This window comes from Pocillopora verrucosa, chromosome 14, assembly GCF_036669915.1.
Source record: "Pocillopora verrucosa isolate sample1 chromosome 14, ASM3666991v2, whole genome shotgun sequence".
NCBI lineage: Eukaryota > Metazoa > Cnidaria > Anthozoa > Scleractinia > Pocilloporidae > Pocillopora > Pocillopora verrucosa.
The window spans coordinates 16,064,006-16,081,269 of NC_089325.1; the positions used below are offsets into that span (position 1 = coordinate 16,064,006).

At 36.8% G+C, this 17,264-nt stretch overlaps 1 protein-coding gene across 6 annotated transcripts; it reads right to left on the bottom strand.

Annotated features, from left to right (window-relative positions):
- Positions 1 to 1,540: 1,540 nt before the first annotated feature.
- On the bottom strand, positions 1,541 to 14,459 carry LOC131797176 (QRFP-like peptide receptor). Of its 6 annotated transcripts, XM_066161345.1 has the most exons (4): positions 9,938 to 11,238; positions 8,777 to 8,856; positions 5,801 to 5,820; positions 1,541 to 3,795 (listed from the first exon to the last, which is right to left on the bottom strand). In XM_066161345.1, exon 4 carries the CDS (start codon positions 3,454 to 3,456, stop codon positions 2,266 to 2,268), a length of 1,191 nt encoding a protein of 396 aa, XP_066017442.1. In that variant the 5' UTR covers positions 3,457 to 3,795; positions 5,801 to 5,820; positions 8,777 to 8,856; positions 9,938 to 11,238; the 3' UTR covers positions 1,541 to 2,265. The 6 variants fall into 6 exon arrangements, 5 of the variants coding, with proteins under 5 accessions (XP_066017442.1, XP_066017441.1, XP_066017443.1 ...); XM_066161344.1 differs by lacking the exons at positions 8,777 to 8,856; positions 9,938 to 11,238 and adding an exon at positions 14,070 to 14,449; XM_066161346.1 differs by lacking the exon at positions 8,777 to 8,856.
- Between the last annotated feature and the right edge of the window lie 2,805 nt (positions 14,460 to 17,264).

Below are 17,264 nucleotides of genomic sequence, written 5' to 3' on the forward strand. Positions count from 1 at the left end.
CGAACGAGGCACCCACCAATTTTTGTAAAAATTAAAGACTCAAAGGGGTTTTGCGTTCTTAGTTAAGTGCAAAATGAACCTCGTTGTAAAAAAATACAATTAGCCATTTAGGCTGTTAGAATAGCTCTGATGGTTATTACTTTGGACCTGAAATGATATAGTACTCTTCATTGAAGCTTTAACTATTTTGTGAAGGAAAAAAGTGTATAAAGGAAAATGCAAGTCCACAATAATAACGTATACTAAGTTAACCTTTAAACGAGATGAATATTCGTGACAATAATTAATCTGATAATTATGCGAGCTAAGAGATAAAGCAATTTAACAAGCATCTTTCATTAAAAAAGAATTTATCAAAGAAAATTATGTCTTTCAGTTTAATCTTAGTCGGAATAACTAATATTTGTAGCTCAATGGAAGAGCACTGGAGCGCGAAATCCGATGGTCTTAGATTGATTTTCTGAGCGGGACTTCGAAAAGTTTTTCTTTGCCACACTCTGGTGAGACAGCCGATAAAGCAAACCAGATAGAGTATATTTTCTTGTTAGTTGGAGCACAATGCACGCCATTGTTAGTTCTTTGTTATTATTTATTTAACAAGCAGTACGTGTTTCCTCTATTTCCTTTTATATCATGGCATTTAGATTTCAGACCTATAACTGCCATAACTTATTTTATTCGAAATTGGTAGACCATAGGACCTCAAACCACTGCTTAGCGGTCGAAATAACATATATCTGTTTTCTTGTGTCGTAAGAACGTTTATCATAGTTTTTGAAATATTACGGTAAAATGTTTCTCTTTATCTCCTCTTACAGCATAGAACTCTCCTTTATGTAAGAGAACAAATGTCAAAAAACGCCAGCAAATGTTAGATTGAAAGATTCATTTTGGTAAACCTTTTTCAGTTTCTTGCAATGTTTTGCTACTTTACTTCAAACGGTGATACCAGGTCAGTCAAGTAATATCATGAGATATCAGGAGAGCAGACATTTCTTCTGATCGGTTACTTGCAAATTTGGGTCACCTAGATGGTCACAACACATGAAACACATGATACTTGGAAAAACTAAACAAATCTTATGATCTAAAATCTTTGACTGTGGATGTATAAGATAAATATCCTAAACTTTTACTTTGACAGAGCGCGCTCTTTCAACCAATGACAGCGCGCGTTATATCCGAAATTTATTATCTATAGCTGAGGTTGGGTTCATGTTACATTTGAAAGCGCTCCAACAACCTCTTGAGACTTCACCTGGGAATACTGGGATTCTATACAAAAGCGGGCTATTTTTTGACCACGGTTAAGCGTGTTACCCCACTTACCTGGAGTCCCCCACCTCCATAAAAAGCAGTTTTTAAAAAAGCTAAATGTATTATCGCTATTTTTCATTCCATCTCGTTATCCCACCGAAATGAACATTTTCATCCCGAACCCGCCTGGTTAAACCCAAGTTGGAACCCCCATGGGAAAAGTTGTTGAAAGTGTGAAATGGAAAACAGCCAACTTTTTTTTAGCTATCAACCCATTTTATTTCTATTGTTGTTATTTTACAAGACGGAAAGAAGCTGCTTGTTAGATTTACAGTCCATTGAAATCAATTTCATCCGAGGGCAACAACTAAATTTGTTATTTTCTTATTTACTATCATTATTTTTATCCTTTTTAGCTATTTCTCGTTAGTTCGAGGCATAAAATCAGAAAATTTCGCTTCACTAGAACCTTGGAAATGATATTTCACAATGGTACATGCACGTTGTTAGGTCTTTTTCTATATAAAACACGTATCATATCGATAATGTTAAATAGAAGCATAATATATTTATTTATTTTGGTTTAAGTTCCTAAACCGATGATGGTCGGCGTCAAGGATGCGCTAAACTCAGTTATATCAGCTCGATTTTAGATGCATCTCTTACATAAAAGATATAGAAATGACTGAATGTTGTCAACTGCGAAGGATGCATCAGTAAATGTTGACAGGTCTTTCATAATGCAATAAAATTTATTGACAAGCAACCCATCGACTAAACTCTTTCTAGAGCGATACGAGGTCTCTCTTAGTAAAGTAGTTTTCCTATCACAATTTCTACTTCCCTTTGATTTATCACCTAATTCTTCACGTTCCAGCCATAGGCTAACCTAAACAATCTTTCTAATAACAATAATTCCAGAGCCTATTCCAGATTAGCGATATGCAAACAAACTCTTAATTCAAATATCAAATTACAAGGAGTACTGATGAATCAGTGTTCATTAAGTTACAGGTTCTCCGCCATTGTTACTTCGCTCCTGCGTCTTGTTGAGTCTAGTCTCTTTGACGAGATCATCCGAATTCCTGAGACCACGTTCTCAGAGCTGGGCACTCTATCGCAAGTTATAGATGTCAGTTCAAATGTTTCGCGACGAACACTTAGCCTCTTTCCAGTTTTCCTAACGTTCGTACGTAAGATAGACTTGGTGAGAACTCTTTTAAGATTGCGTCGATAATTTTCCACGAAGCCAAAATATACAAACGGATTGATAGCGGCGTTGGCGATCACAAGGAACTCGGCAGTGAATGCAAAAGCAGGAGGAGTGCACCACGCATTTTGAGATTTCCTGAAAAATGTTACAAGAAGCAGATTGATATTGAGAGGAGCCCAACAAATGGCAAATATCACAACAATTGTCACAGCCATTTTCAGTACATTTCTGTTCATTTTGTCGCGTATAATTCCTCCACGAACTGCGTCTCGCAAGTGGTTCCTTTGCCTGATCAGAATCGACACTATAACTGTGTATATGCCAGCTAAAAGACTAAACGGAATTAAAATCACCGAAATACAAAGAAAGGTGATGTAGAATTGCCCAGTCGAGGGCTCTTCAAAAGCAGGCTCCCAGGTTGCAATGCAGTACACTTCAGAGTTAAATTCAAATAGTTTGAAGATGTAGAAGTATGGAGCATGGATGGCTGCGCTAACCACCCAAGACAAAATTATCATATTCACCCGTAACCTGTATGTGACCATTTTGGCGCGGAGTGGAAATGCGACGGCCACTAGTCTTTCTAGGGATATTAGAACCAGTGTAAGGGTTGAGACCAGACCGGAAAAATCCTGCATGAACGTCTGCAGCTTGCAAGTTATTTCTCCAGTTACTCCAGAGAGGATCCATTTGGCTGAGGGTAATTCCAGAGCGATTTGTATAACTCTTCTAGGGATCACAAAAACTGGTATGACTAGATCCGAGATGGCCATATTCAGAATCAAAAGGTTGGTGTTTCTGTGCATATTCTTGCTTTTGCAGATTACATTCAAAATGAGAATATTCCCAAAGAGTGAAATTGCAAATACGATGACGTAGGCTGATAGCTTCCCAACGTTCTCGGCCTTTGTAGTTACGTGTTGCGTGCATCCATCATTGCCCATATCATCACCAGTCTGGTTACTCGTACTATAATTGTCAAACATGCTGAATCCGAAGAGTTTTCTACAGCATTAAAACTTCAAAGTAGTTGAAAACTCAAACGATCATGTCCGAGAAAGATTTAATTGATTTTCAAATTTCATCGCTTGTAACAAGTAATCTGATGCTTAGGATCAAATCTCCTCTCGAATTTGCATCCTCCACTTCCTTCCAGGTAAAAGCTATGTTGACCATGTCGCACATCTATCGCCTAAACTATGTAAATGTTTCCCTCGCAGATTTCCTCTCTTTCCTCTGAAACAGTAAAACGTCTGATTGTGGAATTAAAATGATTGAAGGCAGTGGCTCAAAGTTGACATCTTGTATAGGACTCTCTTGACTACCTGTATAAACGGAACCATGGTCGTAAGTAATAATACTTTGGATGTGATATTACTTTTGTCAAACAGTCAAATGTCAAATAGGCTCAATATCTAAAGACAGCCAGTATGGGCCATATGTGATCTTGCATGTGAGACGGTCATATCCCAAATGAAAAAAAATACAAACGCTAATTCATTTATTCGGGCCAAAACAACTTTTTAAGAAATATCGAACAATAAAAAATCGAAATTGCTGTGTGATTGTAAAGAACATTGTTTACAATTATTGCAAATAGAAATTCGCAAGTTCGTTTTGGTAATTGAATACATTTGGAAGATAACCAAAAGTTTTAATTTCAAAGCACATTGTGGATTTAAAATTTAATTAATTTTTGGCAGTACTTAAAGTGTCTTTTCCTTTTTAATAATTCATGCAAAATCTTCGGGCCAATTGACAAGAAGATGAATGTTCTCAAAGAGAGTCTTCTCATTAAAACCATCAACAGTAACAGCTTCTCCTCCGCATCTCACCGCACGAAAGGGAGAGACGTCTGTTAAATTTCTCACGTATCTATTATCGAACTCCTCTCACAGGCTCAATATATTGGAAAGGAGAACACGCAAACTTCTGTCCTAGTTCCCATAAAACAGGTTGACACGAAGCTTGGGTACACCAAGTCAGCAACACGAAAAGGAAAATTAATTCATTTTCAACTTTGACGAGGCAAAAATACAAATAAACAGATAAGAGATTTAAGATTATGTACAAAGAGTTACAGAACCAATGATCACTCCAGTTTTTCAAATCGATTTACTAGTATCTTAAGTGTGTTAGAACACAAAGCCTTGCCTATGATCTTTTATCGCCTAGAAGGCACTTTATACGCAAGGAGTGTCATTGTGAACTTCAAAAACAAATCAATGAAGATACTTTCTTTCTTGCACGCCCAGGTTTCTTCCGTCTTTCTCGACCCTCGTAATTTCTTCTCTTCACTTCGTATTCATATAAAACGATCACTAAGAACCCAAGTGGACTAATTTTAGCCATAAATACACGAGTGCGTACGGTGTCTTTAAAGCAACATTTTCTGATTTGGGTCTTTTGTTTCTTGTTATTATTATATGATAATCTCCTCTTTACCTTTCTCCAATTATATCTATTCGGACAAGTAATCATTACTGATTCTAACGTTCTTCTCCTCCATAGATTTCCTTAGCTCATGCAGAACTTTTTTGGGTCACAAGCATCTGCCTTACATGACGAGTACTCTCCTATTTCACAGCTAAACAATTGGGAAAGACCTCGACGCCACATAAGGACTTCATATGATCAAGCATCAGCTCACGGTAGTTGATATCGATCAGTTTCTCTTGGCATCAAGAACATGCTAAACTTCATTAAAAAATATTCTATCAGATTTCCTTAAACTCCTTCTCATAAAATATTGAGGCTTTTGAACCTCTATTTGACATACAGTCAAGTTTAAAAAGCTTTCACCCACTTCCACTTAATCTTATCATTTGGCCCGATTTTGCATTTTTCAGACCTTCGGGTTTAAAATCTTTGATTCTTCTAAAGTGATTTCCGAGCTCGCTCTCGATTTAATGCGCATCATTCCCTAAGGTGAAATGTTCTAAAAAACCACTCAAGAACAATTTTATGAGGCGTGGCCAAATTTTCTCTTTAAATTCACCTTCGTCCAAAATCGTATAAATGTTTACTTACAAGAATACTAAGCGCATCAGTGAACGTATTTCAATTCACTTTTAAGCGGTTGGCAATTCTGACAACAAAAATTGCTACGGCCTAAAGAAATTATCGTTATATGGGTAATGTAATTTAGGGTATCAATTGTTCTCAATCCACCTGATCTTCCTCTGCTTATGTCACCAATCATTGCTGAGATATTTTTGTGGAAGAATCGGACAAGATTTGCCGGGTTATCCACGCGTTGAGTGGCTCACAAGTAGATATGCAATGAGGCCTATTTTTCTTGAGATTAAAATCCTTCTTGAAAATTCTTACCTTTGCAAAATTATTTCTTCCTGTGAGACTGCAAACCAGTCACTTATGTTATCCAATCTCTTACAATCCTGTAGGAGACACGCTCAAAATACATAACGACGACATCAATTTAAATGACATAAAATTTTAATCAAAACTGGAAGTAGAGTTCTCGATGGTTTTTTTTCCACTCACGTCCTGTCCGTGGCATGAAGGCCTCTTGGACAGGGCACGTACTTTGATAAGTGACTTGAAAAACTCTCGGTGTTACGATTTTCTCTCGTTTCTCAAATGTATGTATTCAAATTTTACTTTCCATAACCTTAAGGATTTATCAGTAGTAATGAATTTTATTAGATAAGCTGTAGTCTTCTATACGTTTACAAAGCTCCCTTGCAATTCTCTCTAGTAAAGGATTAAAATGATCAAAAAAAAGTCTAAAAGGATTGAATTAACGACTTAACGTGACTTAGCGGCTTTGAATTATGCAGTAACTCTTTTATCGTTCGCTTCTCTTGAAATCCTTTGCGGCACAGTCTAAAATAGTCTCTTTTTATTTCATGAAGAAGAAGAAAAAGTCGATGATATAAAGACTCATGTCTATCTTAGTGAAGATTTTTTTTTAGGGGAAATTTAAAGCACATAGCTTCGAAACAGATCTTAACGAAAAATTGGTGTGTCTTTCTTGTGGTGAGGCATCCGAGGGTACTTTGTTGGAAGTAATTTGGTTTCATCAACTAGGTTTGTGATATAAATTGGCCACCGTGGGGAGTTTTCAAAGCTGACGTTTCGAGCGTTGGTCCGTCGTCAAAGCAAAAGAGGTAAGCAACTAGTTTTCAGAACTTATAGCCAGAATCTCACTTTTTTCACTTGCACAATAATTTAAGCTGTCAATAATTGATTGTTCAACTTCAAATTTTATTCAATAAAAGAGCTCTTGCCCGGGATTCACTGTGAAATCGGAGATGTTACGCGAGTCGATGTTAAATATCTCAAATTCATTCACTTGTTGGTTAAAGATGTCTGAAACTCAAAAACAGCATCCGCTGGATGAATTGTACATGTAAAATTATTCAGATCAAACTTCCTTGCATGCAAACAAATTAATGTTTTTAACTCGAATCTCGTTTCAGTTTCCAATTAATTTCTTTGACAGGTTTCAGGCGTAAATAAATTTCTTTTGATATTATAGAGTTATTTGAATTTACGTAATTACCGATAACATGTACTGAAATAAAACACAACTTTTAAAACCAGTTTGAGAAAAAAATATTTAACCAGGTCAGCCAAATAAAAAAAGTCTGAATAAGACTTCTTGATAGCAATCTTGAGTCGCTTGGAAAGACAACATCACCTTGTTTAAGCCATAAAGCCATTTCGCTTTAAATTTAAAGAATTCTGCAAATTAATTCAAACATAGTCTTTTAAAACAATACTTATGAACAGTTACTGGTCGTGGTAACCTACAAATTGCTTTCATTAGGCGTTTTCCAGGAGAAATTCACTTTGTGAAGTCGACTTTTTGTCGGTTTTTAGACATCAATGATTGATGAGTTAACAGATGTCTTTGATAGATGTATACCAAATTCAAATTTTTTCTCTCTCCTATTGTGAATTTTTGAGACCTTGTCTGAGGCTCTGAACTCAATTGTGTACCTAGCCCAATTAAAATCAAATTTGCCTTGTTAGAACAGAAATTGTAAATTATTTAGCAGGGAGGTTCTTATCTAGGGTGAATGTATCTTCAAAGGAAATTATTCGGCAAAGACGGATCTTAACGAACAATTTGGTTATCTTTCTTATGATAGGCCGTTTCGCATCTTACTGAATGTTCACAACTAATTTCATGAACAAAAATCTCAAACTAAGTTCTTTGACTAACACTTGAATCTTTTTCGAAGAAACCTTTAAGGCAAAACATACGTCGTCGCGACACATCATAGATTACCATTTGCTTACCATATTTTTAACTGCTCTGCCGCATACTTAGTTAATGTTATTTTTAAAAAAATCTCACAGAGCTCTTTTACTCACACAATAAACCGCTGAGGCCTATCTTGAATTAGTTTGATCGAGCAAAGTATGGCAGAGTAATCGAATATGAAATTTGACCTTTTAATAATCAAATGTTTAGAGGACCATTGAGTTTTGAGTTCCATTCCATGGCAGAACGCTTCACTGCAGAATTACGAAAGCTTTAGTACTTAGCGATTAAACCTTCACTGAAACCGCAGCCTAAACACAGCAAAATTTAAAATCAATATTCACCGTATTGTGACACAATAAAAAAATTTACATAACCCGGTGGGTTGTGATTTTTCTTCAAGGTATTTCAAGCCTTTGGAGGATGCGCGCCTTGTGAGCTCTGACACTATCGTTGTGAGGTATTTATCATCCAATAACTAGCAGTTGCTATGAAGAAACTAAAACCAAATATATTTGTATCGCCACCTTTTACTCTAGAAAAGCTTTGCTAAATACTGTGTTTTTAGGTTGTTTTAGTTTTTGTTTTTGCTTTCTTATTTTATGTTGTAGTTTAAAAAAACCGCACCAAAAATCCGACTACGGACGCAGCGATTTTGAATATTGCTGGGCAACCTGGCTGCACATGCATGACATGACGTCCAAAAATTCCACTAAAATAGCGGGGAAGTAGACATGCAGCTAATGATCTAGTTATTGGCTTTCACGTTTTTATTTAGTTCGTGTCTCCATTCGAATTGATTCGGTTCGAGTTTAACCATGAAATGGGCGGTATAGTCTGTGAGGCCAACCTGCTTAGAAAAATTCAAAATAGTGGCATTTGTAGTCAAATGTTTACAACAACTGAATAGAATTTGGATTCACGCTGCATAATCAATTGGTTTTGTTGTTGTACGATTGAAGAAAAAGTTCATCACAGTAAAATATTTTCTCCCGCTGAATGAGTTTCTATCTATAGTCATATTCGGTAGAATACTATTGTTTAAAAGTAACAATTTACTTTTGGTAACTTACCCAAGAAGCAAACGGATGGCATCGACAAACATCAATAAGCAGTAATTTTTGGATTGAGGATTCGTTATTTGGGATGCATTCTAGCAAATGAATCACACAAAGGAAACTGAGCGTGAGAAAAAATTTAAATGAAAGTCAACAGGTAAAAAAATTGAAATTGCACCAGTTTGTTTACCTATAGGTCCTACCATAATGACATTTTAACAATGTCTGAAGCACTCTTACAGAAATCAAGTTAGCGTGGGAGGAGAATTTTATTGAACTCGCTTTTGATGTATGTTGTAGCTGAAAACCTTTTTCTCTTCCACTTTTCTCCCAATCAGTCTTCACCCTAATTGATTTCATTCGTATCTTTGCTTTTTTCATCAAATGCAAGTAAAGAGTGTAAGTGTTTTCATCTCAGCGCTTTTGTTGAGTCTCTTCTTGACCCTATTTCAAAAACGATCAATGCTGGTCCAATTTCCACTCATTTGCATGAAATGTCAGCTTTATTTATTTTCAGTGTACAGTGTGGACATTTAATGACATACAGAGACGTAATTGAATTGACTATGTGTCAGCTACGCCTAACATCATCTTGCAATAATGAATTTATCATAGAGTTATCGATTAAAGCCGATTTCCTTTCAGTGCGTAGTATTTTAGGGTTCTATTTGAACAATTCAACTTGCTTGCTAAAAGTTTAAAATGGGACCCTGCTAGTTTTCGTTTCCCAACCACCGTGGGCGTTCTTAAAAGCATACAAAGGTTAATTTCCAAGGCTTCCTGAACTGTTCAATCTTCTCTAGAGTAAATGTTCCTGCATAATTACTTTTTTCTATTTATATTTCTATAACCGATGGTTTCACTGAAAACGCCCGCCTTGCATCACGTACACTAGTACTATACCCTTTATAATAATTGAGAAAGAAAACAAAATTCAAATTATCTCAGTAAGACACTCATAATTTCATTTGAGTGTCCTTAAAAAGGACATGAAGTTATTTTTCCTAAGAGTAATATTATTTATAGCTTGCTTGTCGAGCCATCTCCGTCCTATTTGAACCCTTTGCGAACGCTCGAAAATTTCAACCAATTTTGTGTTGATTCAAAATCCAGCGGAAAAGCGTAGGTTTATAAATTGAAGAAAGCACGAAAAGTCAATTGATTATGCAAACTTACTTGATTTGTGCTTCCTTGCCAGATTTCCAACTTCCTGAAAAAACAGCCACTCTGCAGAATAAGGGCAACGATGATCCTCACCGCCATCTCGTCACCTAAGTACGAACACCGACGCATGGAACACGCTCAAGGTCAAAAGCGAAGCACCCGCACCGAAAACGAATTGCTAGAAGTTAAGCTTTATGTATCAGAAATCCGATTTAGTAGCTTCATTCTGATGTACTCGTTGAGTGAGATTCAAAGTAAAGAGTCCCACTCATTTCTTTTCCTACTGATCAAATTTCGGGAGCATTTGTGGCCCACAGTACGTTGAAATCATTTTTAATTCGGTCTGGATAATTTCTGGTCACATTGTGGGATCATAGCTGTTCCACTACCAGTTGGGATCATTTGTGGTCCATTCACAGGGAACATTATTGGTCTAGGATCATTGCACTCTAATCTTCTGAGAATTTATGGGCCATGCACTACGCGTAAGGATCATTTTTGATCGGGTATCATTTCTAGTCTATTTTCTTAAGTATTTATTGTTCCCTCACAATTTGGAATCAATCTTTTTCCTTAATCGGGTATCAACTCTGGTCGAATTTGCCAAGAATTTATGGTTCATAACACGTTGGGATAATTTTTCGATTGTGTATCATTTCTGGTCTATATTCTTAGGCAGTTATGTTCAATCACACGTAGGGATCAACTTGATCGAGTATCTTGTCCGTTCCAACTCATTGAATGTTTGTTTTGTAGCCCATCACACAATGATATCATTTTTTAATCTGGGATCATTTCTGATTCAATATGGGGGTTTCTTTTTGTCCACCAATGGGATCATTTGTGGTTGGGTTTTTGATAGTCTCATTAATTATCACCTTATTGTGACAAGAGCGGGAAAAAATCGTTATTCAACACTGTCGCAATAGATCAATCAAAAGTGACTCACTAAAGAATTTTTAACCAAAGTGGTTTATTACAACTTTATCAACATTGTTGTCTCGAGCTCTTGCTCCCACGACTACTAAACAGGTGTAAGACAATAAAATTACACTGATCAGGCTGCAGACGTTTTCTAGCTAATTCTATTCCCCAAGGTTCTTTCGCTTGCAACACACTAAACGTCTACTCCAGCGGTGGCTAATGGAGTTCCGCCTTAAACTTTGCGTCTTTATGAGCCATGAAACGTTTAAATGCCCTCTTACGTTGAGACAGCTCTCGTTCACTAAGCTTGTTCCTCGATGGAGAAATTTTCTTGAAGTTGAAAAAGTGGTAGCCAGGCTAAATTATTTCTTCTGAAAAGAGGATCTTGCTCAAACTCTCTTAAAGGAAAGATGAGACTATACAAGTTGGAAAATTGATTATAAACCAATGACACAAAAAGCTGGTTCACCTTCAAGTTCAAAAGCTAAGCACCCGCACCGAAAACGAATTGCCAGAAGTTTTATGAATTAGAAATTCAATTTAGTAGCTTTATTCTGATGTACTTATTGATTGAGATTTTAAAGGAAAGAGCCCCGCTCATTTCATTTCCTACTGATCAAATTTCGGGAGCATTTGTGGCCCACAACACGTTGAAATCATTTTTAATTCGGTTTGGATAATTTCTGGTCACATTGTGGGATCATAGCTGTTCCACTACCAGTTGGGATCATTTGAGGTCCATTCACAGGGATTCATTGGTCTAGGATCATTGCACTCTAATCTTTTGAGAATTTATGGGCCATGCATTACGCGTAAGGATCATTTTTGATCGGGTATCATTTCTGGTCTATTTTCTTAAGTATCTATGGTCCATAACACGTTGGGATAATTTTCGATTGTGTATCATTTCTGGTCTATATTCTAAGGTAGTAATGTTCAATCACACTTTGGGAGCAATTTTAATCGAGTATCATGTCCGTTCCAACTTATTGAAGGTTTGTTTTGTGGCCTCATACCATTTTTTTAATCTGGGATCTTCTGTGGTCCAATATGAGGGTTACGAATGGTATCATTTTTGGTTGGGTTTTTGTTAGTCGCATTAATTTTTCCCTTATGATAACGAAAGCGGAAAAAATCGTTATTCAAAACTGTCATAAGATCAATCAAAAGTGGCTCACTGAAGAATTGTCAGACAAAGTAGTTTATTATCACTTTATTTACGTTGTTGTCTCAAGCTCTTGCTTCTACAACCACATTTGAAAAGAAACTCTAAACAGTTGTAAGACAATAAAATTACACGGATCATGCTACAGACGTTTTTTAGCTAATTCTATTCCTAAAGATTCTTTCACAAGCAATGCAGTCAACGTCTACTCCAGCGGTGGTTAATGGAGTTCTGCGTTAACCTTGGCGTCTTTATGAGCCATGAAACGTTTAAATGCTCTCTCACGTTGGGGTGCCTGTGGTCCGGGACGAAGTCGAGACAGTTCTCGTTCACTAAGCTTGTTCCTCATTGGAAACTGCAAGGTAACAATAGACATGATAGAGAAATTTTCTTAAGTTGAAAGGCGTTACCCAGGTTTGATTATATTTTCTGAAAAGAGAATCTTGTCCAAACTATTTTAAATGGGAAGATTAGACAAAGCAAGTTGGAAAATAGAATATAAAAAAGTGACACAACATGCTCCGCTGAGAATTGCTTTACTCACGAGCTTTTCTATTCCAATCCAATTATGATATCTTTAAATTCGCATTCGGAGCCCAGGCCACGCGCTACTGATCCTCCTTTCCCTTCACGCATGACCCTGGTGACAAAATTTTCAAAACTATTCGCCTGCCTCCTCATCAGGATTCCATTGAGCAACTAGGGATGGGTGGGGAGAGTATGAATACAAGCACACCAGGCGTTTATGCGGAAAAATTAAATCTGGCGTTAATTCTGATGGCTCTTAATGAACAGAGCCGCAAGGGTCAGTCTTCTGTTGCATGTAATTAGGCGCACGTAGGTATAAGAGGCTTTAAATAGACACCCGGTTGAAAAAGATAATTTAGTGTTAACAACTGAGTTGTAAACGTAAATTGGCCACCGTAAAGAGTTTAAAGGCTGACGTTCCGAGCTTTAGCCCTTCGTCAGAGCGATTGGTGTAAAAAAGAGCCTGGAAATCGATTTGTGTCATCTTAACGGGGTCATTATAAAAACGTTGGTTCAGGCTTAGCTATGAGTGTCACGCTAAAACTTGGTTCCCTGATAGTTTACGTTTATCAGATTTTGACAGCTTTTCAGTCCTGAGGACGCTGTCTCGTACAAAACTAATACCGGTATTTGCTTTACACAGCAGGAAGATGATAATTGGAGGAGTGCGTAACCTCACGAAGCCAATCTTATCCTGAATAGACTGACGCAAAAATAACGCACATTGAAATCTAAATAAAGAAATCCGAGAGAATACACTTCAGAGGGATTGCAGTTCATACCCTTCCGATGATTTAAATATTGCAAATAAATAAAGAACCTAGTCATCTATTATGAAATTCTGCTGCACTGGAATGCAAACTATTAGTTGTTTACTCAGAAGAAAATTAATGGCATGTTGTCATAAAAGTTCTTTAAATCGCGGTTATTTTCATCGCCGTTAAAATTATCTTCGTTGCAGCAAGTATGGGAATTCGAATGAAAAGCGCAAACTCCATGCAGAGTGAAATAGCTAATAAAACTTTTAAAATCCTCTTAATTATACCACTGAGAATTATCTAAACAATGGTTAGTAGCCTGGTGCGAAGACCTAAACATTGACATTTTCTTTGGTTGTCATACTTAGCATGCATTTATCAGGGACGTGTTAACGACAGCCTCTAAAGACTTATCAGACGATAGGCGGAGGTACAAACTAGAAAGTTAGGACCGTCAACAGCTTCAAAGCGGAAGTTTAAGGAAAGAAAAGTTATTAACATCAAAAATGTCAATAGATAAACTTTTTTTAGCATATTCATTTTAATAGACAAACCGGATATTTGCATATCGCAGACTGAGAGAGATGCAATCTTTACCAGGTTTTAAAATTAAGAAATTGTTTGAACTTGCTTAGGGTTAGAAAAAATTTGCAAAATCCTTAGACATTCGACCTTCGGGTGAATTCAATTTCTACCAAGGTTAAAAAACTACTTAAATGGTCTCCATTTCAATTATATCTCATCAATTCACTCAATATAAACACCTCACCTCTTTTTCTCGACGATTCTGTAATCGGTCTTTTAACATCATACGCTTGCCGTTGTACTTCCAATTTTGCATATTCGCCGCGGCCATGGAATCTGAGACGAAACTGACTGTGATGCACAGGACCATAAGAAAACCAACCCAAGACATCTTAGTCAGTGCAGTCGGAGACGAGGTAATCGAGTAATGCCTACAATGAATCACCCAGCTGCTAATGTCCTGAATTGATTTGTGGACACCTCTTCAAGTTTTCATTCCTTACTAATTATTCTGTCGCAATACCCATACAAATGGTAAAGAAATAAATCTCCTAACTTCTTATTCAATACTTCATTTATGTCGTGTTCTGAGAGTTCCTCTTTTGGTCAGAATATTGTCTCTTAGCTTATTGCAAGTTTCATTTCCTTCTCATTAACCGTTTCTCATTAAATGTAGTGAGATTATAGGAGAAATTATCTTTTGAGCACTTTGTTGATACTATGGGCGTAAGCGGATTGATATACAATCAACAATTAACGACAAAGAGCCTAACACACAGTTTGAGTCGTTTTTCGTCACAGAAATGTCTGACAAAATTCGTCAATGAAGTCATCAAGTATAGCTTTTGATAGTTTCGTGCAAAATATTATCTCTCCAAAGCATATTTTCTTATGCCACTAACATAGTAAATGCGATTTATTACGAAAATTCATTAAGACAAGACAAACAATTGCAGGGCTTTAAACAAAACTTAGAGATTTATTCAAATTCCTAACTTGTCAACCGTAGAAGGAATTCTAAAGAGTGTTTATTTGGCTTTATTAAAATTCCACTTTTACGGATGAAAAACCATGCTTTTTTGCATAAAAGTTCCATTCATTTGTCTGGATGGTGTGGTGACTCGAAAGTTCACTCGGTATACATGGGTGGACTTCGCTTTGAAAGAATCGAATTTTAAGAAGGCAAACAGCCGGAGAAAACAGTTTGCCCGGAAAATTAAGTTGTGCAATCAGTTATTAGTTTAGCACTGATTTGAAATACTGCCTTCATAATTGCTGTAAATAAAGAGGTGCTGCTAAATAATTCATAACAACGCCTGAGGGACTTTAGCAGCAGGCATATATATTGCTTAAGTTAAAACGTAGGTCCATAAAAAGACTCTGGCAAATGTAATTTAATCTCTATCGGTAATATTGATTAATTAGTAATTCGCTAGGCTCTGAAACCATTTTCATCAATTAATATTGTCTTGTTGAGTAATCCTTACAAACCCACTTTTCTGGCAGTAATTTGCAATTGAAAGGGATTCGCCATCTTTGAATTCTTTTTATCAAAAGAAATTTTATTGAAGCGTAACGTATTAAACATAAAACTTGTTGTTATGGAAATGTAAGTTCGATAGGCAAAAAGACTGAAAGGAACTTTACCTGACGCATCATGTGTTAGTCTCAGTGCTGGTCTTATACTGGCCCTATGCTGGCCCTATGCTGGCTCTATGCTGACCCTATGCTGGCCAGAAAGAAGTATTCCGTACACCATCAAGTCAGGACAATGAATTACCAAGCACAAAAAGAGGACAAGAGTCTTCATTTTGTTTCGGGTCTACATATGTTTAGTTTAGTTTACTGTTAGGTTTTATTTCATTTGTCCCGTACAATGAATAAAATTATTATTCTACCGCTTTGTCATTCATGAAAAAGTGCAAAACATGCCACGTTATTACACCACAGAACAAGGCAAAAATACCGAGGAAAAAAATGAACGAACTGAACGATCCGATACAAACTTCTTTTTTTTCGTTTTTGAGGGCCTTCCGGCCTCTGAAAAATGCCACGTAACTCCCAAAATATCTGCTCGTATTACATGTTAAACCATTGAGTAAAGCACATCTTAACTGATTTAACCAAGCACCGCCGCCGATCCGGCACATTTGTACTTTTGTAACACGTAACTTTCCCGATCGTGGGCTGTAGAACTGAATAGGGGGTGCAATGCAATGAAGGCTTGTGCTAGTTACAGGCAGTCCCTTACAGATTGTGCTAGTAAAAGTAGTATATTAAACTACAAGTATTGCTCGATTTTTTGCCAAATTATGCTGGAAATTATCCTAGTTTAAGATTGTGCTGCATGATTATTTTTAATAAAGGAACACAAAACAAGTTCAAATTCATTTCTATATAAAGCATGATATCTAAAAACCGGAGACTTAAAGTGTCAAAAGGTATGATGTTAGCATCATGAGTAATATGTCCTGATAACTCAGATCATGTCGAACGTGATGAAACCTTCTGGCCAGACGGGTGGCTGCTTAGGCTCGATTTCCGTTGCTCTTTCGTGTCCGGTCTTCGCAAGGAACGCGGCCTCATAGCGGCTGGTTATCGTCTTTATCTGTGAGTTGCTCGATGTCTCTTTTTTTGCCTGTAGAGGTGGAACTAGTACTATGCAATCTTTACTCCCGGTGTTCCATCCCCTTAGAGGACAAATGACGCAGAATAGCCTCAATATCACGAATATATATAAATAATCAATCCAAAAGACCAAACAACTCATGACTCTCGTAATGTTCCCTTCAAAAACACTTAACCGATGATGTTCTAATTATTCCAGTGGTGCTACATTTATAAGAAGCAAAAATTATGCTCGTTTTTCCAAATTATGTAAAAAATTATGCAAGCACAATCTCTAAGGGTCTGTAGTTACAGGTCGGTTACTGTGTAAGCGACATATTAGTGTTTGTTACCGATGTGCAGGTGGTTTTTTCAGGACGATGGATTCAGGGTGATGAATTTGCTCACACCGTTTGTTAAAAATAAACCACAAAACAGCCACAGAAAAAAAAGAGAAAATTACCCTTAGTTACCGCACTTAAGATCAGCTTAGTTCCCCTCAACTTGTTCTGGCTCAGCCCAAACTTCAACCGGAAATACGTACGTTTATGTACGCATTTGGCTGTCCCCTTCTTTTATTCTGAGAAATAACAATTCTTGGGGAAAGCCATTGTTAGCAAGTTTCTCTTTCAATACCTGTAACAACTTTTCTATGACAAACATACGTATACATATACGTATATATGTATATATATTAGAAGAAGTCTAAGCAACCTGGAAAAAAAAAACAACTTACGTAGGCAGGTATGATCTTCGCGTGCCTTAGACGCCCCTGACCGGAAGTCACTCATGATCCAAATCGAGGTCATTACGTGGCGCAGTTGCGCAATAG

Excerpts from the sequence above, each read along its gene's own strand:
- LOC131797176 (XM_066161344.1), bottom strand. The coding sequence starts at position 3,456 with ATGTTTGACAATTATAGTACGAGTAACCAGACTGGTGATGATATGGGC.